At 38.7% G+C, this 20,766-nt stretch overlaps 1 protein-coding gene across 1 annotated transcript in view; it reads left to right on the plus strand.

The window, feature by feature from the left end:
• Window positions 1-20,511, plus strand: part of RSBN1L (round spermatid basic protein 1 like) — a 45,845-nt gene extending 25,334 nt beyond the window's left edge. The window contains exons 4-8 of the mRNA XM_059847423.1: window positions 8,840-8,977; window positions 9,179-9,321; window positions 10,038-10,205; window positions 14,875-14,983; window positions 15,065-20,511. Of these exons, the coding sequence (XP_059703406.1) occupies window positions 8,840-8,977; window positions 9,179-9,321; window positions 10,038-10,205; window positions 14,875-14,983; window positions 15,065-15,718 (1,212 nt within the window). The 3' untranslated portion in view covers window positions 15,719-20,511. The remainder of the gene's footprint in view (window positions 1-8,839; window positions 8,978-9,178; window positions 9,322-10,037; window positions 10,206-14,874; window positions 14,984-15,064) is intronic.
• The last annotated feature ends 255 nt before the right edge of the window (window positions 20,512-20,766 follow it).

Here is a 20,766-nt window from a genome sequence, read left to right on the forward strand (position 1 = left end):
AAAGTCTGCATCTCTCAAGTAATTTACTTAGTTTTCACAGTTGTAGAGTTGGAAACTAACTCCTTTCAGCTTGCTTCCCAGTACACCTGTGTCAGATAGGAGTAATGTTATTTTACTTGTTAGAAGATAAGGGACACAGATTTGTGGATGCAGGAGAGAGGAATTTGGAACTGGCTCTTTCTAATGAGAATTAGCTTTTAAATTTTGCAGGGAGAGGAAATGGGGCATTTTTCATCATCCAGCTTGGGCCTATGCCTGAGTACTCCTTAAAATTTTTTTGCATTAGTGTAACAGCTCTTTCTGAACTCACTTGACGCACTGCAAGGCTTAGTCAGACAGTTTCTGTAACTGGGCAAAATGAAATTAGTTTGGATATCTTTGTAGCCATGAAGTCAGTCCTTCAGGTGGTGAAAAATTGTCTTGTAGCTCCATCTTCCCTGGGCTCTGTATTTGTGTAGATGGCAACAGCTGCATCAGTTACCTGATAGCCATGGATCTCATCAGGTTCTTAGGAGGATTTTAAAGAACGTAAATAATCAGCTTTTGCCACCTACTTGCAGCTTACATCACTTCACTTAAGCTATTTAGTGCTGTTGAGACAAATGTTAATATTTTGAACTTTTTATTTTTTCCTAGTGCTGGGCAAGTGTAAGATTTAATTTCTGTGCTGAAACCCCAAAGCTCACAGTTGATGTTTAACAATGATTAGTGCATTGATTTTACTGTCTTGCATCAGAGGCAACTTCTTAGTAGAGATGAAGTAAAATGCTGCACAGTACCAGACAAAACCTCTGCTGCCAAACAAGATGGAATATTTTAAAGCTGTATTTGACAAGTCCTTGTTTGTGGGAGATCTCAAGGTGATTCCACTCTTTGCAAAGAAATCCTTTGTAAAATCATTTTTTCCTTGTTTGACCTCTTATTCTTTTTTCTGATCTTTAGTGGAAAAGGCAAAGAATTTATCCTTCTCATTCAGCTTTCTCTATATTTGAGGATTGCTTAATACCTTCTTTTTCCCCTCTCCTTAGATCACATAATTTATTTCAGTCTGTGATTGCATGTTATGCCCTTATTAGTCTTAGTGAACTTCCCTTATGTTCAATTCAGTCATCCATATTTTTTTCTTAATATATGATACTAAAAATCGACAGTGTCTGCCTCGTGCATTGATGTCAAAGACTATGAGAAGATTGCTGCAAGTGTCTTGCAAATTATTGCTCTTATGTCTGTTTTTTCCTTTTTCAGAGCAGTTTGTGATCTGTTGTGGCAGCAGCTTCTGCTAATTGAGTTCAGGTTCATGCAGTTCATTAAATATGTATGTGAGTGTTGATCTTGCTTTTGTTTAAACTGAATTATATCCTTTGCATTCAGACCCCCTCTCCAGTTTCAAGCTTTGTTAATTTTGATCCTTTCCTATGACTTGCAGTGTTGCAATGCCTGTGGGTTTTATGAGGAGGATACACTGCCTTCAAAGGAAAGGTCCTTGCTGCCTGCCTCAAAATGAGATAGTTATGTGAGCACAGACTAAACTGCCTGCAGTTTGCTCTTGTTAGACCATGTTTCTGTAGCAGTTTTTAGAATTGAGAATACAGCAATTTTATAGAATATAATGTTGTCTACTGGTCCTCTGAACAAGCCTATCCAGTCATAGTAACAAAGGTTAGTTTGACTTGATTGTTTTCAATTTTTTATGTGACTGTGTTTATTAGTTCTTACTATCTTATTTTCTAGGTAGTTGATAGTTGTATCCAGCTAAGTGGTTTTTTTTCTGTAAATTGGTATTAGGCTAAATAGTCTTTAGCTCCTCTGTCTTCTATTGACACCTATTTCTTTAAGATGGTGTGTTACTGTCTTCCAGATTTGAAGAACTTGTTTTGTGGTTTTGAATTAGAATCATGGAGTGGTTTGTTTTGGGAGGGACCCCAAGGACTGTCTAGTTCCAGCCACCTGCCATGAGCAGGGACAGGACACCTTCCACTAGACCAGTTGCTCAGAGCTCTATCCAGCCTGGCCTTGAACACTTCCAGGGATGGGCCATCCATGGCTTTGCTGGGCAACCTGTTCAGTGCCTCAGCAAAGAAATTCTTTGTAATAGCTAAACTTGCCCTCTTCCAATTTGAAGCCATTCCACCTTTTTCTGTCACTACACGCCCTTGTACACTGTCCCTCTCCAGTTCTCTTGCAGTCCCCTTTAGGTATTTGAAGGTTGCTCTAAGATCTTCCTGGAGCCTCTACCCCAGGCTGAACAACTCCAATCTGTCTGTTAAGAGCCTGTCTTCATAGGAGAGGTGCTTCAGCCCTCTCATCATCTTCATGGCCTTCCTCTGGACTTGCTCCAACAGGTCGATGCTCTTCCTGTTTTGGGACCTCAGGCTGGCTGCAGCCCTGCAGGTGGGGTCTCAGCAGAACAGAGGGGCAGGATGCCCTCCCTTGCCCTGCTGCCCACACTGCTGGGGTGGCAGCCCATGGTACGTTTGCTTTTCTGGGCTGCAAGTGCACATTGCTGGGTCATGTTCGGCCTCATCCAGCAGCACCTCTCAGTCTTTCTGCCCAGGGCTACTCTCAGTTGATTCTCCATGCTGCATTTGTGCTTGGAATTGTCCCAGCCCACATGCAGGCCCATCTTTCCAGCCTCTGGATGGCATCACTTCCTTCCTCCTGTCAGCTGCACCACACAGTTTGCAGTTCTCATTGATTTATTAAAGCTTTGTCTTGTTTTATCTTACTGCCTTTGTGCTGTAGGTATGAGAGGATGCACATCATTCAGCCTGTTTACTTTAGAAAGGTTACTCTCACTGTGCAGTGTGCAATTAGACAAATGGCCAGAGCCAATCTAAAGATTTCCTGCCAAAAGAAAATGTCCTCATTCCTTCTTTCCTCCCAGTTTCATGTTCTAGTGCCAAGATGTGGTGCTTCTTGAACTGGTGAGTTCAGTTTGGTTCATTAATCCAGCAGAACTTCTTAAAACTCTTGAGGGATTGGTTTTATTACTGAGTTGGCAAATTACATTGTTTAAATGTGTCAAAGGTAGCTCAAGGATGACTGGGTCTACACAATCAGCCCCATTCCATAACAGCAGGCAATTGCATCTTCAGAGAAACAATTTTTGTTGATTTTGTTCTCAGTTTGGAATAAATTCATGTTGCCATACTAGCTGTGATGCACACTGAATAGTCAAATGTTAATGAATAAGTATTTTAGAGGAAGACCTGTGATAGTAATGATAGTTCATGTTTGTGGTGTGACTTTGTGAGGGGTTGTCCTCACTTTTTCAGGTTCTGCACACAGAGCTTGTCATTCCCCTTCTCTTTTATCTTCTTTTAATATTATCTTCTCCTTGCTGTCCTCCTTGTATAGCTCTTTAACATTTCTTTTGCAGAGAGTTTTTTGCTGTTTAGCTCTTTAATAATTTGTGAAATCCTGCTTGAAGTCATTAGTTCCTTTAGTATTTGAGGGGAATTGATGAAAATATTTTTAAAAGAAAATCTCAAATAATTTAGTGCTTCATTTCCTTATCATTAAAGATTTGTGCATTATTTATTTCCATATACTATTTTCCTGTGTTCTAGAGAGAATTCTTTTATATTGGAACTCTGTCTTTTCAGTAGTGTTTCTGTAGTTTTCAGTAGAACTTTGTTTTCAATAGAATTTGCGTATTTCTTTTAAGCTGATCAAATATTGAGATTGCATTTCCAGAAACTTCCAATTGGAAAAAACTATTTCTTGAATTTAGGTTTTTAATGACAATTGAGTAATGCCAGAACTGCCCAGACATCCCATTCTGATACCAAAACCCTGACCTAAAAAAGGGAAAAAAGGTGAGGGGAGGAGTATGAAGTACATGTGGTTAAATAGTGAAAAGCAGCCAAACAGATTGAGTATTTGAAAAATCAGAGCAATTTTGATGAGTGTTAGTTTGAAACTGGAAGTGTAAGGAAGCGTTTAAGGATTTGAATGAAGTTGGCAAGGAACAGAAAACTGCTTGGGCACTTCATTGAAATGTACCAGGTTAGCAGGAATGGCAATGGCCTCTTCATGGCTGCAGCATTTGGGATGAGCACACTCTGAAATGAGATGTTTTTTGGTCTGAGATACCAGTGTGTAAGTGCATTGCTTGTGCACTTCTGTAGCAAAACCCTCAATGTCCTTGCATATTCTTAGGTGTTGTAATGGTTTAGGGTTTTGCTGTTGGTCTTTAGTGGGACTTCATGGGTTTCTTGAAATTGAGTTCAGTTAGTGGATAATTTTGTTGGTTATTTTTTTCCTCTGAATACTTTTTCCCCAGACTTTTTTGGTTTTAAAGGTGAAAAATTGAAATAAATTTAAACCTTAAAATTCTAGCAGGAAAATGATAAAGTTTCAAATAAGGAAAAAAAAAACCCCACAACAACCCACACCCTATTATATTAAAAATAGGAATTCAGTTGTTATGTGCCCCAGTTTACATTTTTTAAATTCCTCTCTTGAAATGCATGGTTTCTCTGGATTGTTCCCTCCTCTTTGTGACTTATTCAAACACAAAATCTTTAACATGTAGTGCCTAAAATGTTTCCATTTGTAGGATGATATTGCTTAAATGTATTTTTGGTATTTATATATATATATGTGTATGTGTTTGTTTTTCATTTAGCCTTCTGATTCTTGTCAGACACCAAGACATTTCTGTCAAAACATTTGCTGTTGCATTAAAAAAATCAGTTGAGGCCGTGAGAGATAATTGTCAAGTTTTACTAATTGTTGATTCAGTGGTGGTTTTACTGTGACAATTTTCCATTACTGTGATGCAAGAGAATGACACAGTCTCCTTTTGTGTGTTTTAGGTGACATACTTCAAATGTAAGCTACATGAGAAGAAAGAAGTTAGGATGTCATATTTATTATTTTATGTTTCTATCTCTTTTACCTGTCCATGGTATTATACTGCATGTATTTGATGATTTGTGTGTATTCATTCCTGACCTCATGCTGGAAGAGCAGCATGTCCTTGATTTGTCCTTTTATTATGGATTTAAATTGTTCCAGTTTTGAGCAAGTCTGTAAAATTCTAAAAACCTAGTCACACTGTAAGCTGTGAAATTGCATCTGGGAAGATTGTTTTATAGAGGGTGTATATATATATGTATATATGTAAAATACCTAATATGTGTAGTGCTCTGTTAGCAGTCAGTGCATAATTTAATATAGAATTTGATAAGTACTGGTTTTTGTACATCAATATTGTTTTTGTGAGTTTAGAAATGCATAGAGCAATCTATTTCTCTTCCTGTGAACAAACCAGCCAAAGGATACTGACAGTAAAAGGAAGGGAAAATGTTGCTGTTATCTAATATCCCATAGATTATATTTATTTGGTTGTTGTCTTTATTGGGATTAATTTTAGGTTTGTCATTGGTCAAACATCAATGGGAGGTTTTGTTGTTTTCACACTATTACTTAGTAGCAGTCTAAGTTGGGAGTGAGTGAAAATTAGCTCCTCACTAAGAATGACCTCACCTTTTTATGCATGCTTTTCTAAGCTTTTAGCCTAATCTAAGGTTATGGAGTTCAAGCATGACCCTCTTCTCTAAGACTAGAGTTTAGGATGCTACAACCCAGTTCATGGAAGAGATGAGATAGGAGTTGCTTTTCACTTGCCCACAGCTGCTTCATCTTTCAAACTCTCTCTTGTTCTTTCTGGCCAGGCATTAGTGTTTATGGCATATGTCTTTATTTATTTTTTATTATTTTATAAAATTGAAGTTTTTTAGGTAATTCCTGGATTAAATTCAGATCAGTTCCTTAGGCTTGCTCCCTGTCCATCTTCAGAGGACCTAATGTTCTCAGGAAAGAAGGGAAAAGAGAGCAAATCTTCCCCTTTGATCACCAACATGGATTTTTTTCCTGCTTGTACTGGGTCTGGATGGGTTAATTTTCTCTGTGGACTGTGTTTTGGGTTTGTGACTAAAACTGTTGGTAACACACTGGTGTTTTAGCTATTGCTGAGCATCACTGGCACTGTGTCAAGGCTTCCAGGACCCCCCTGGTGAGTAGGCTGGGGTGGGCAAGAAGCTGGGAGGGGACATGGTTGGGACAGCTGGTCCCAATTGACTGTGAGGATATTCTGTGCTGTAGAACATCATGCTCAGCAAAAACACTTGAGGGGGCTGATGGGTTGACTGGAAGGTGCCTATTGCTTGGGACTGCTGGGTATCAGTCTGCTTGTGGGAGTTGGTGAGTGGTGGAGAACACCACTTGGTGGTTTTTCTTCTTCAGTTTTGTCTTACTGAATAGACTCTGTTTAACTGGACCCATACATTTCCTTGCTTTTCCTGTTCTCTCCCATGTCTCACAGCTGTGGGAGGGGAGTGAGCAGGGGCTGTAAGATCACTATCTGCTGCCTGGGGTTAAGCCACTACAAAATTCATAATCAGACATTTAATTCTGTATTTGCAATGATGTGATTCTGAATATGGTGCCGGAATAAACCACTCATCATTTGTAACTTTGACATTATTTAAGCATTCTGGTTGGTATTTCTTCACCTAAGCTGGATCTTGAAAAGCAATTGACTGCCTTGTGATCAAGGGGAGGGTGTTTGGTTGGGAACCTGGGGGTGAAAGGGCTTGGACAAACAATGCTTGAAAAAGTTGTGCTCATTTTTCACTTTTAACTTTCAGTGGCATGAGTTTTTTTGGGAACAAATGAGAAATTTTGTAATTGATCCTTCTTAATGCAAGTGTTATGCTGCAGCTAAATACTTGCTGACTTTAGGTTTCTTTACCAGCACCTAGTGGTTTATAAGCCAAATGGGTGGGTTGATCCAGCTGGAAGCTTCACAGCTTTTCCAAGGTTTTACTTAGTATTTTTAGGGGAATTTTTAGAGTTTTCACTTGGAGTAGTTTCACAACCAGTTTATCATATTCTATATGTTTTATAAAATGATTTAGGATGAAAAAGACCTTTAAGACCTTTTTAAGAGTCCCTCTGTTAACCCAGTCTTTCCAAATCCATCACTAAACCATGTCCTTAAATTACACATCTGTGCATCTTTTAAATGCCTCCAAGGATGGTGACTCGACATTTCCCTGGGGAGCTTATTCTAGTGCTTGAGAATTTTTCTGGTGAAGAAATATTTTTTAATATCTAATCTAAACCTCCCTTGACACAACATCAGGCCACTTTCTCTGCTCTTATCACTTGTTAGTTGGGAGAGTGGTAGTTGGTAGCATAAAGAAGCATGGGAAAAGGCAGAAAAATGGCTGTCTTTAATCAGGGATGTAGATGGAAACTGCATCCCAATATCTTGGACTGGAGTGGTGGAATACTAAGCTACTTAGGTCAGTGGAAGAAACATCCTTTAGCATGTTAGGCATTTTAATAAAGTGTCACAGATTTGTGGGTGTCTGTAGCTTCAGAAAGTGGTTTTAGGGTTCTTCCTTGCTCATTGCTGTAGTTGTGCAAGCTCCTGATGCTTTGTGCCAGTGAAGATGTAGCTGAGGACTGAGGTGGTGCTAATTCAGCAGAAATGAATGTTTTGTGATATTTTATCACAAAATCACTGTCTCTGCAAAAAAAAAAAAAAAACAAAAACTGAAGGAATGTATGACTAAGGATTTCAATGTGTCTGTGATGGGTTGCTGTAGCATTAGCTAAGACATTTAGTAAAATCCTACTTTTAGCCATGAATCTGTTTGCTGGGAGGAAACAGATGATTGGGATGAGTGAGATGACTGGGATGATCGGAACAATGTTTGGTTCTGCATTTCTGGAAAGATCTGGTTACATTAGTTGAGTTTCTCAGAAGGGCACAGTGTTGTTCCATGTTCTATTTTCAGGAACTGCTGTTAATTCTCCTCTGCACTGCCATAACTGCTAGGAATGTTAATGGTCTGTTTGGGTCAGGACCATAGCTAAGCACTATTTCATTAACTGTTTTCCTTGCAATTTTTTACTTTTCTTGCTTTGGATGCAGAATGTCTAGAGGTGTCATACAGGAGCCTTACTTGGTGTGTGCAGTAATCCATCTGCTCTTTCATCCATTCTGATCTCTTCCTATTTCATCTCATAATGCCAGCATCTTTCAGCCTGTTAAATAGGAAATCAGAAGCCTAAAGTGGACATGCTCCTCATCAATCTCATGCCTAAATATTTTGGTGATCAAACACAACAGATCAGATTGTTGAAAAAAAACTTAAAACAATATGTGTTTCTGTTCAAATTTCACAGTAGAAGATTTCTCATGAGAGATGAATGCTACAGCTGTTAAAGTCTGAAGGGAGCACAAGATGTGCTAGCACAGCAAAAATGAGGGAGTGATGATCATTGTTTCACTTTTCGTACAAACTCTTTATGGGCCTTGTGTTCACTAATTTGCTCTAGTTAATATGCTCACAAAGTGGCAATACTGGAGAGGATAAGCAGCAGAAGAAATGTTTAGAGTGAAATTACTTGTAACTCAGAGTTCTCCCTGTTGCAAGAGAAAAGGTAGAAATTCAGCTAGACTTGAGTAATCTAGGTAAGAATCCTTATTGACTAGTTACTGAGCCTAACACGCATTGAGAACTTTTTAGAGTTACTGGTTTGGGATGCTGTCTTCTTGAAAGACAATAAATAGTTACTCCAGTTTACCTTCAGGTGTTAAAGTACAATTTGTTGTGGATGTTTAGTAAGATCTTCTGTCTTTGAGTTTGTAGTAATTGACTTCATAACAATGTTAAATACACTGGAGACTGAAGGACTAAAATAAGTCTTTCTTTTTATCTCAGAAAGCGTAAGCCTAGAGTTTACAGGTGCTCATTGAATGTGGATTTTGCACAGTCGAGGACTTGGTATAACTTCTGTTGTCATATTCTACTTGTAGGTAAAAAGAACATACTCTCATGGTACGTATAGAGCTGGCCCAATGAGACAGATCAGCCTGGTTGGAGCAGTTGATGAGGAAGTGGGGGATTACTTCCCTGAATTCCTTGATATGTTGGAAGAATCACCCTTCTTAAAAGTAAGAACAGAAGGGAATGGGCTGGGAGAAGGGAGACAACATGCTCTGTAGTGCTGTTAGAATAATAAAGTGAGAGTATGTGATACTTGTTTAGATAATTGAGTGTTCCAATAAATGCTTTCATCATGAGAGATAAAGGCTGCTTTTAACAAGTTTTTTAAAGTAACTCACTTGAAAATTGTGGCTTGTATTTCCCATTAGTGTACACTGCCATGGGGAACACTTTCTAGTTTAAAATTAGAGAGTCGTAAAGACAGTGATGATGGTCCCATTATGTGGGTACGTCCAGGAGAGCAGATGATCCCTGTGGCTGACATGCCAAAGTCACCTTTCAAAAGGAAGAGGTGAGTTGAATTATTTTACTTGGTAAATGTCTGGTTAGCAGTGTTTTCTTTACAAATTCATTTTATCCCAAACCTTTTACTGTTTGATATTATATGTTAATATAAATTACTGTAAATCTTCATCTCCAAATCCACTTTCTTGTTGTTTTTTTATGTAAGAATCTGGAATTTTTTGTTTAAATTTTTACTGTCTGGCCAAGTAAGGTACTGGTCCTTTTTGGAGCTTTAGTAGAAATTTAAGGTGAAAACTTAAGGAAAATGTGTACACACATACAATTACTGATACCTGCCATGGGACTGCAATTGATAGGCTGTTGTTACATGTGAGTAGATGGTTGTGACCTCTGGGGACAAAGGCTTTTCTCTCACCTCAAAGGTAACAACTCCAACATTAAATGAAGTCTTAAAGCTTTGCTGTGGCATTGGGTATAAGGACCAGCTAAAGAGTAGGGACAAAACTGAGAAAAGAATGCTCAGTGGGATCATATCAATGTGTTTAAGTACTTGACAAAGTTGTAAAAAGGACTTACTTCAATAGTGCCCAGTGACATGAATAGAAAAAATGGACACAAACTAAATTACAAAAAAAATCCATTTAAAATAAGGAAAAGAAAAGAGTTTATTTTTTTGTGTAGATGAGCAGTCCTTTTGGCTATGATGGGAATTAGATAATTCAGAGAAATTTCTGTATCACTGTTACTGTTTTTCTTGTGCAGAACTACCAATGAAATCAAAAACCTGCAGTACCTACCTCGAACCAGTGAACCCCGTGAAATGCTCTTTGAAGACCGGACCCGAGCCCATGCGGATCACATAGGACAAGGCTTTGAGCGACAGACCACAGCTGCTGTGGGAGTGCTGAAGGCTGTGCACTGTGGGGAGTGGTAGGTGTTGATTGGCTTCACCTAGGTGTCTGAAAAATCTTTGCCTGAATTGCCATTTATAATTGGAAGGGAGTGTGGAATAGGTTAATCTAGGATTAAAGATTCAATGAAGACTTCATAGGTGCTGGCTGAGCATTAGATGTTTGTGTGCTCTCTTTAATTGAATGTGGCTTTGCTGTGTGGTTGAAACTAGAAATGCACCTGGCAGTGACAGTTCAATTGCTATAATTGAGTTGGTGTTAACTGAGGTCCTGTTAGATGTAAAAACACCTCACACTTCATTTTGCTTCAAGTGTGCATAGAGACTGAGCTCCTACTGCAGCAGAGGTGCACATGGAGAGACCTTCTGGCAGTTTTGTGTTGTCTGGAGATGAGCAGAATTCTTATGCTTCTGCTTCCCAAGTCATGGTTGTTACAGCCTTGATTTACTTATGGAAATTCACCTGGGAAGAACCCTGTTGGAAGCTAGGTGATATTTTTTGGTGTCTGTCCTTAGAATTCCTGTGTGAGATACAGGAAGTGACATGTGCCTCGTTTGAAGCCTGTTTGCATGTTAACTAAATAAAAAGCCCATGACCATTTGGGATTCCCAGTCCAGATCAAAGAGGTGTTTTTCAATATCTTCCGACCATGAAGCATGACCTTAGTTTTGGAGGTTACCTTTGCATATGTAAACACTGTAAATACCTTCTTCTCTTTGTGTCTGTCTAGAAATGAGAAGAGTGAATTCCCTGTGGATAAAATGATGTGAATTTGTGTTACAGTGCATGAGTTCATTGACATAGAAAGTAGAATAATTGTCATTGGGGAAGAGCTGGATTGTTCAGATGATAATGTATTTGTCTCTTGGGCTCTGAGGTTTTCAGTTTCCTTCCTCTTCAGGTTGATGAGAGTGGGAGCCTTCAACTTCCTGCTTGCTCTGGCTGTGCTGTGGTGAATTAAGACTGAGCAGTAGTAGCAGGGCAAGAGCTGAGATAACTGTGTAGATCTGAGTATTTTAAATGACACTTTGCACATTTGAGAGAGGGACTTGCAGAGGAAGTAAAGAAACCAAACAAAACCCCATTCCCTGGACTTGGATGTTTGTGGAGATTAAGAAGTTGAATTGACAGTAATTTAAGTGTCTGGGAACTTCCCATTGTCATCCTATAGCTTTATGGCATTCTTGAAAGGCCTTCAGTTTGAGGAATAAAAAAGAAATATCAGCATTTCATTTCAGTGTAAAGACTGAACGTATCTTTTAATTCAGAATAAAAAAATTGTAACTGATGTATGGAGAGGAATAAAATATACAACACAAGTAACACAATAAAAGTTGTGTTTTAGGCTTGATTTGGCCTAAATTATAATTCCTGCTTTCCCTTTTCACTTTTGTGTAATTTTGAAAAGTCACTTGTACTTACATGATGAGAACTAATCAGGGCTTATGAAAATGAAGCATCATGGATTAATGTAGCACATTAAAATTATTTCAGGTATTAGTTTTGCCATAATTTGCAATCTGTGGGTGGATTTATTTTAAAGGAAACAACACAAATGAAAGTTTTGAAAAATCTAGTTTTTATTTTTTTGTTTCTTTTTTTAATCTTTTGAGTAGTAGAACAAATCTGAAAAGCTGAAGATATTCTGGTGTGATTAAGGCACTATGGCAGTAAAAATGTACACGTTCTAGTGATGAGATAATGTATGTAAAAAAATGCTTTCTGTGAGGAGAAAATAAAACAATTCCTGGGCTGCCTGAACTAAATCCATAAAAATGGATTGAGTGGGCATAAAAAAGCTTTATAAGTTGCTGTAGATTTAAAGTAAATAGGATTTATTTCCTAGTTGGTAGGGATGAATGTTAATGCTAGGTGGGATAAATGTTGTCTTTAAGAACAGACAGGAACAGAACTGTTAAAAAACAAAAAGCAGGTTATGGTGTTAGGGGACAGACATTGAAACTAAACATTGTATTTTGAAGAAGAAAAAAATATTTGTCCTTTTCTGAGGGTGACAGGATCTTGATTTGAGGTATTCTGTAAAATTACTCAATAATTTGAGTATTTACAGTTTACAGAAGAACTCTGACTATTGCAAGCAAACATTTTAAGGATTGAACTATAACCTGATAAATGCAGGTGTGATCATGCTGATTGCTTAATGTCATTTTCATAGGTGATACCAAGTGAGCTTTAGAACTTATGAAGTGCCAGTGAAATTTTAATTATGGAAATTGATAAGATTTTTATGTGGGAAATCTGGGTGGGTTTTTACAGGGACAGCAAAAGGCACTTCTTGGCATTGTTGTTGGCAAAATGAAACCTGTGCTTCAGCAAGCAGCTTTCAGGTTTGTGTTCTAGAGACTGAAGTTGTGCTTCTCTGTATGATCATAGGAATTTTGTATATGTTGCCAGTCTTTATGCATTAGGCCAGAAATATTAAAGGTGAAACCTCTAATTTTGAATCTGTTTTGAAAAGTCACAGCAAAAGGAATCCAATCCTTTTGAAGAATGAGGTTAAGGGGAAAAAATACTGCTAAAACCAGTTCTAGCAGTTCTCTAGTAGAGGCTTAAATGCATTTTTCTGAAGTTATCTTATTTTTTGTTTCCATTTAATGTCTTTTTGGACATTAATAATTTGCAGATTTTATCTTTAACACAGCTTTAAGATAATATTTTGCAAAAACTAAAGGTTTTGCAAAGTATTATCTTAAAGCTGTGTTAAAGATAAAATCTGCAAATACAGAATTTAAAATTATTTGATAGTATTTTTTCTCAGTTGTTTGCAAAAGGAATGTTGTGTTCTGTGACAAAATTGCAGTACAGAGCTGGTGATCCATCATCCTCTTGGACAGATACACATGGAGTTGAGAGTAGGAATGACAATGCATAAAGCAGAATAGACACTGCTGGGAGAACACATCAGTTTGGATTCTCTAAGTGTGCAAAATAGTCTTTCAATTGATTTTGAGTCTTAACTTCATTTACAAATATGAGGGACTCCAAATGCAAATTCATATTTTAAAAATAAAAAAATTATAAAAGGTAGATGAATGTAGTTAATGTTTTAACACCACTGGTTAGAAGTGTTTCTGAAGCTTTTTGCTTTCAGTGTTTAAATCAGGAGTATATGGATCAAAATACATTTTAATCTTTAATAAGTAAAATCTGTGGTCTGAAAAGTCTCCCTAGCATACTTTCAGTAGTCGATCTGGTATTTTTTTTTCTCCTGAAAATAGCCTCAGACTGGTTATTTTTTTGCTTTATTGAGGCCATGACCTAAATAAAATAAACATGTCTCCTATGTTTAAAAAGCCTGAATGAACTGTACATCATTGCTTGCTTCCTAGAACAGTAATAACAGGACACATAGATATCTTTATATAAAAATAGGTGCTCATCTTGCTTTTAAAAAAGGGCTCTTGAACATCTATTGGAGTCTGAAATGTTTCAGCTCTGCTGCATCAGCTGCTCCCCAGGCCCCCTATGTCTGACTTGTACCCTGTTTTTGGAGGGGTGGAGAGGTGGAGGCAGGATGAGGGATGTACTGGAGGGGTGGCAGGCACCAGCCCAGCCCTGCAGGAGGGACAGGCAGGAGGGCAGCAGTGGGTTCTGATCCCTGGTCCCCGTGGGCAGTGCCTGGATGTGCAGCCTGTGCCCATTGAGGAGCTGCTGCATTCCCTGCTGCATTCCTGTCAGCCTGGGGAGCTACACAGGGGGAGAGAGAGAATCTCCAACCAGGTTCTTTCTGGCTGAGAAACTGTCCTTGCAAAGCTGCTCCAAGGTGAGCTTTATCCTTTATGAATGAAATCTTCATATAATCACATTTAAATAAAAAACATCCTTCCAAAATCATCCCTCAAAAAGAAGTATGTGGAGCCTTTTTTTTTTTAACATGTTTTCAGTGAGGAACAGAGTTTGGCCTTTAGATCAGGAAGTTATAAGGATTGTAGATGCTTTTGCCTTTTGTGAGCTGATTCTAGATGATGTCTCCAGAGGAGCTGTATTAATGGTGTGTATTTCCTTGGGAGAGATGCTTTGGAACTAGAGATGTTTCTCCTAACAATTTGAATATGGAGACAAAGCCTTATTCTTCAGACTTTGGTTTGTGTAGCTCTCTCTAGTGAACATAAATAGGGATGTATTTTTAAGGGATGTTTTGTGGAGGACGCCAGTATTGGCTGATTACTGGCATTGTGGCAGCTTAATGTAGGTTCTGCTTTTACCCCTAACTCTGGGCAAGGTGTTGGAGGCTGAGATGCTGAGCAGTGGCTGCCACAGCACTCCCAGTCAGATTGCTGCATGCTCAGATGCCTGATGGGTGCACTGTGTTGGAGTGCTGACAGAGTAAGCCCAGTGTATCTGGGACAGCTGTGTTTCAGCATCTAGGCAACCAAGAGGCCAGTTAAAATTAGAAATGGAAAATAGTTTGTTTTGTTGGCCTTTTATTGCTGCCTTTACTTCCACTTATAAAGAAACTGTAGTTAATTTGTTTAACCAGTTTAATGAGGTTGTGTTTTAGAAGTAACTGCTCTGATCAACTTTTTATTCTTCTTGTTGGTTATGGTAGAGTTGTTGTGGTTTTTTTAAGTTAAAAAATTTGCTTGATCCTTGCTTGCAGACTTTTTGTTATTTTCTGCAGCATGGTAGTTTCAGCCTTTGACTGTGCACTTCTTACTCTTCTGTAGGTCTGAGCAGCCTCGTATTACCAAAGATGTAATTTGTTTTCATGCTGAGGACTTCTTGGAGGTAGTTCAGCGAATGCAGTTAGATTTGCATGAACCTCCACTCTCACAGGTAAGCACACTGAGAACTGATGGTCAGTGTCCTCTGAGTACTAAGTCAGAGTTTTCACCTTTCCCCACCTTTTCCCTACAGTGTGTCCAGTGGGTTGATGATGCAAAACTTAATCAGCTGCGAAGGGAAGGCATTCGCTATGCCAGAATCCAGTTATTCGATAATGACATTTATTTCATCCCGAGGAATGTCGTGCACCAGTTCAAAACAGTTTCAGCTGTGTGTAGTTTGGCTTGGCACATCCGGCTCAAGCTCTATCATTCAGAGGAAGAACTCTCTCAAAACACAAATACTGTTGAAGCAGGGACCTCTGCAGACTCCGAGTCTTCGGCTGTTGGACTTCAGACTGACAGAGTTTGTACCGTGAGCAAAGATACCTCCGAAGACACCAAATTTCCAGATGCTCTGCAGACCAAGTACCTGCAGCAGGAGTTTGTGCCGGTTAAACATGAACCTCTTGCATCTCTGCGAGTAAAAGAAGAGCCCATGAATGTTGATGTTGCTGAAAAGACAGTGACACCTAATGACGTCGGGGGACAGAATGTTCAGGCTAGGCTGGGTCACGCTGAGTTGGCATCACTAAAGTTGGAAATGGATTCTAAATTTGAAACCGGCAACAAGGACTTACAAGGCAAGTTGTGCTCTGGAGGTCACGTACATCCAGATGATACAAGACAACCTAGCTCATCATATCCAAAATTGCATGGACAAAGAGAGGATGATTTTTTGTGCTAAATTTGTATATATGGTTTTAAATTCCTTTTTAAACTTAATGATGTAATAATGTAAAGATCATAAATTGTGAGGCAAGTTTGTGACTTGTCTTCGCATCTGTTACAGAAAATAGTTATGTAGCTTTGTAACATTCCTCAGTGCCTGTCCATAACTGTGAAGTATCAAAGCACTTAGGGCCAGATGCACTGTAAACACTGCAGGTTTAACATAAAGAAGTCTTTAAATAATTTTGAGTTGTAGGTTTTAGAGTAGAGCTGACATTTAACATATATATTTTTTGTAAGATGAGCCAGAATTCTTTTTGACAATTCCAGGCTTTTCCATAGAGCTTATTTATACCAATTTTTTCATTTTAAATGTGTCAGCACTGTAGTGTAAATATCTTTTTTAAGAATCTTTTTAGTGTGATTTATACTGAAATGTGAGCCACTTAATAAAGGTTCATAATAACAGATTGGTTTTATTTTTGGGTCTGCAAAAAATAATTCAGTTCAACTGCCTCTCTTAGTGGTTATGTTTCTACCTGCCACTAATGCATAGGATGCCCTTGCACCTTGAGGGTGAGGAGCTGTAGCAAACTGAGATAGAGCTGAGGCATCTTTGTAAATGCAGATTAGTCAGAAGGCAGAATCAGTCCTCCCTTCACACGATTCCTTATGGGTGCTTGTTCCAGCACTCCCCAAACTCCTGCTGTCAGATACTCATGTGGAACAGGGAGTCAAACTGTCTGTTTGGAGGGCAATTGGACACGCAGTGGGCTCCAGGAGTGCTACCAGTACCTGCCTGCATCTCTCTAGATGAGATGCTGCAAGGGAGCAAACTCTCTCCTGGGCTTTGCCTCTTGGCCCAGCTCAGGGCACAGTTCAGACAGTTCCACTTAACATGAAAAAACCAAACCAACCAAAAAACCAACAAACCCACAAAACAAGCCAAAAAAGCAACCACTCCCTCAAATCTGTTACCTGACTGCAATTAAAAGAATATTTAAGTCATTACTTAGCGAGCTAAAGAGGCCTCAACTTTGGCAGTGACCTGTAATTCACAGAGACATACCTGAATTGCTCCCTGTGCTGATAGTGCCAGGCAATAAAGAGGCTGTGTTGCCAATATGTGTAGTGGGAAGGTTCCTCATGAGTCACAGTTTGGAAGCAAGAGGTGTTTCATTAAGAAAATAACAGCAGTGTCCAAGTTAACTGTTCTCTTTCCCCATCTTTGGAACACTTGGATTCTTTTAGGTTGTGTTCTGGGGGAAAAGAATTTCAAGGCTAGCTAGCATCTGATCTGGTAACTCTGTCATTTAAACTATTTATTCTCTGTGTATTGTACTCCTGTGTAGTTCAAACACAGCCAAATGATAACGTGTCTCTCTTGGATAGCTGCACACAGCAGTGAACTGCCCTACAGCCTGTCCCTCAGCTAAATATGTAAAACTTCACATCCAAGTCCTATTATTTCCAAAGCCCTCTGTATCTCTGATTTTTGTTAGGAATTTTCTGTATGACATTTTTGAAAGTTGTACATCCTTAAGTACCCAGTGTTTAAACTGAAGCAATTAGTGGTCACTTTGGCTTCATTTGTAGCAATAGAAAAATGTGATTTTCAGGCGATGTCCAGTTCAACTACCTGAGGTCCTTCTGTTGTAAATGCTTTTTTCCTTATAGGTTGTTAAAATTTAAAATATTACTGCATACTCACAGGTGGCACTAAAATCAGATATTTATTAGATGAGTGCCCCGATTGGTTTAATCCAAAATATGTCTGTCAAGAAATTATTTATTAAATATTTGAATTGCTAAACATTACTCCTACATAGCCATAAATTTGTATTAGAGAAGCAATAGAGATGTGAGTCTCTTGGATGTGGCTAATACGTCCTTAAGTCTTACTACTGTTTTCTTTAATGCTGGCTAAGAGATTACTACCAGTTTTCCAGCCTCAGGGATCTTTCTTTCCCCTTTGCTGTGAGCAAATGATTAGTGTGTGATGTGGTATGTTATTGCTCTAGCAGATTCTGATTTGAAGAAGTTAATTTGTTCATGTAAGAATTTGAGCCTTCCTTATAGCAGAAGTGTGGTCTCAGCTCCCTTTGTTTTTTGGATTTTCTGGAAATAATGCTTCCACCTGTAATCTCTGGCTTCATGGACATCCATACACAGTTACTTGGCCATTCCTGTTCTCTGTGCTGCCCATGGGAGAACAGCAACAGAGCAGAGCTGCAGGTTGTAGCTAGCTCCCACCTGCAAACACACAGCTCTGCAGGTGGGATAGATGAGGGCTCCAGCTTTAGCCAAACCAGCCTTGCCAGATACTGCTTTTTTAAACAAAAACCACACACAATAAACTCCCAAAACTATTCAGTTGACTCAGAATAACAAATCTTACCAGTGTGCTGGTCATGCATATGCTGACCATTCATTTGGGTTCAAGTCATTTTTGGTAACCTGTCAGATTTTAGTCAAGTGTGAACACACATCCCCCAGGACCGCTGCCAGCTTTGTGCAGCATAGGCCCTGTCCAGACAGAAATAATACATCTTTGAAAATGATGAGCAAATACAACTTTACACTTAGGAGTAGAACTTTGTTTCCTTTTGGAGACCTGCTCAGTGGTCTTGGCTGATGTGGTCTTGAACTTCTGCTCAGGTATTTTAGTCCTCAGATTTTGTTTCTGAAGTGCCCACATATTCAACCCATTTTGTTCTTACCACTTTCAGAATTTTAAGAGATGTTTTAACGTGGTAGCTTTTTTGCAGTTTTTATGTATACTTTTGTTTTTTTGAGACAGACTAGGTTCTCACTTAAGGCAGAATTCCTTGCAGACAGAATTTGAACCATATTGGAATTTTCAATGGCTACCAGACCTCCCTTTGCATTTACAGATGTGTGCAGTCTGGGCTGTCTGGCTGCGTTACTGTTTACTTTTTACTTGCTTTTAAAAGATTTAAAGGAAGTGTCCTCTCCCTGTGGTATGTTCATTTTAATGAAGTTGTCCTTTGATAGGGGAGTACTTTTTCTGAGAATGTCACCTCCCAAATTGTTCTTTAATCTGACAAAGGCCTTGCTTCAGTCCTGTGCTATAGCCTTTATTCCTGCTGCATACAACTTCATCTTCAGACTTTTGCTTCAGCAATAAATCTTTCATGTGGTCAGCTGTACTGAAATTAGTCCTTGCTTATTGCTTTTCCCCCTTCTCTGGATTTTGGTGATATATAAATCTGTTATTTTGGCTGAAATCTCCAGTGTTTTAGTTGTCTCTCTTGGCCCTTGTTCTTGTGCAGATTGGAGAGAGCTGCCCGAGGCCATTGGTGCTGTTCCTCTCTCCCTGCACGTGCAGTGGTGTTCCAGTTAATAACATGATGTGCAGAAAATTAGATGTTTTCATAGGTCCTGGTGCATATTTTTGGGTAGCAAAGAATTGCATTGTTACAGTTGCTAAAAAAGCTTTCGGGGGGGGGGGGGGTAGCTCCTTTTTTTTCTTTTAATATTACTGGATCTTTTGCATTTCACTGGCAACTGACTTCCTGTGTTACATAGAAGTGTTACTCAGTGTTGTGTCACCCCCAGCCCTTCAAATGCCTGAAAATTGACTGAAAGAATTTTCATTACAGGTACTGCTGGCATGCAGATTTTCCCTTCCTTGTTACTATAGTGAATATTTCAATACTATTTTAACTGAAATATTAACTCTATCTAGTATTAGAAATAAAGTATTATTTTAGAGGGTGATGATTTAATTCTTCATCTGTGAAAGAATCCTTGGTGATAAATAAAGTTGATTTTTAAGTGGATATAATGTGCACAGTAAATAAGTTGGAATTGCAAAAGATGTAGGAAATGGAAATCTGAAATAGTAGAATGCTGTGAGAGCGATCCGAACATTACAGATTTGGAAAATTGAGTAAGTCTTCCAAGAAACACAAGACTGGTATTCATTTATCAAAATGACTGTTTTCTAATATCTGCATGTGAATAAGATGCTGAATTGACCAAAATAAATCCATGGTTTTTCCTTGTTCATAGGCAGAATGAACTGTTGTGAGATAGTGCACTGCCACGTGACCCTGCTAGGCTGAAAGCTATACTGATTCTGATCAAGAGATCAAAGAACTCCTCAAGCTTCTCAAGTGTAATTTTATTTATTTTCTTGTAGTGGTCAGGTATGTAGAGAGCCTTGTGTTTAGGCAGCACAGTGCCTGTACCTTACCAGGATGTATCCAAGCTGGAAATGGAAAAGACAAGTTTTCACTGCTTTGTGCTTTGCTGTGAATGACTGTCAAGAATGTTTGATTTGATTATGAGTCACTGTGTTCAGCTGATATTTTATTACTTTCTTAAACAGATGAAATGCACTTTAAAATTGTATAGAACTTACTGATATTTTGTGCAGATCCCACTGAATTTGCAGCATATGTGGGAATATTTGGGGAACCGATTCCCATCAGTCACTCATTTCATTTTTCTTAAAAATGCAAGTTATTTTGTGTTCTGTTCAGAAGCAGTGATTAACTTCACAATATTTAGGTTGCTGTTTCTGTTAGAATCATCAGGGATACTGACATTGCAAAATTAGTGTATTATATTCTAACCACTGTTTTTCTCTGTGCTTTGATGCTGATATGATCTCTGCTTTGAAGCCGTGCTGTACTTGAGTGCCAGCTGAACATTGATCTTCTCCTGTTCTGGTCATGCTGATAGATGAGCCTACTGATGAGGGCGTTAGTCCTAAACAGTCCTTTAATATTTGGTGTACAGTTACCTGATACAAACATTGATTAAAACAGCAGTTAAAACTTCTATTTTTATCAAGTTTGATTTTTCAACAGCTATTTTGATACTACGTTTTATCATTGAATTTGCCATCCACTGAAATGATGGTGCCATGTTGGGTGCAGCTCAGGCCTATGTTCTAAGAACTGTGCTTTTTATGGGAGCTTTTTCATCTGGTTGTGTTGAGACAAAGTGGGGCAGTTAGCAGAGAAAGCTGTTCCTGGTGTCTGGAGATGAAAATCTTGAGAATTAGACCTGTGTGTGGGAGACTATGTAACCTAA

Source organism: Haemorhous mexicanus, chromosome 5 (genome assembly GCF_027477595.1).
Source record: "Haemorhous mexicanus isolate bHaeMex1 chromosome 5, bHaeMex1.pri, whole genome shotgun sequence".
Taxonomy (NCBI): Eukaryota; Metazoa; Chordata; class Aves; order Passeriformes; family Fringillidae; genus Haemorhous; species Haemorhous mexicanus.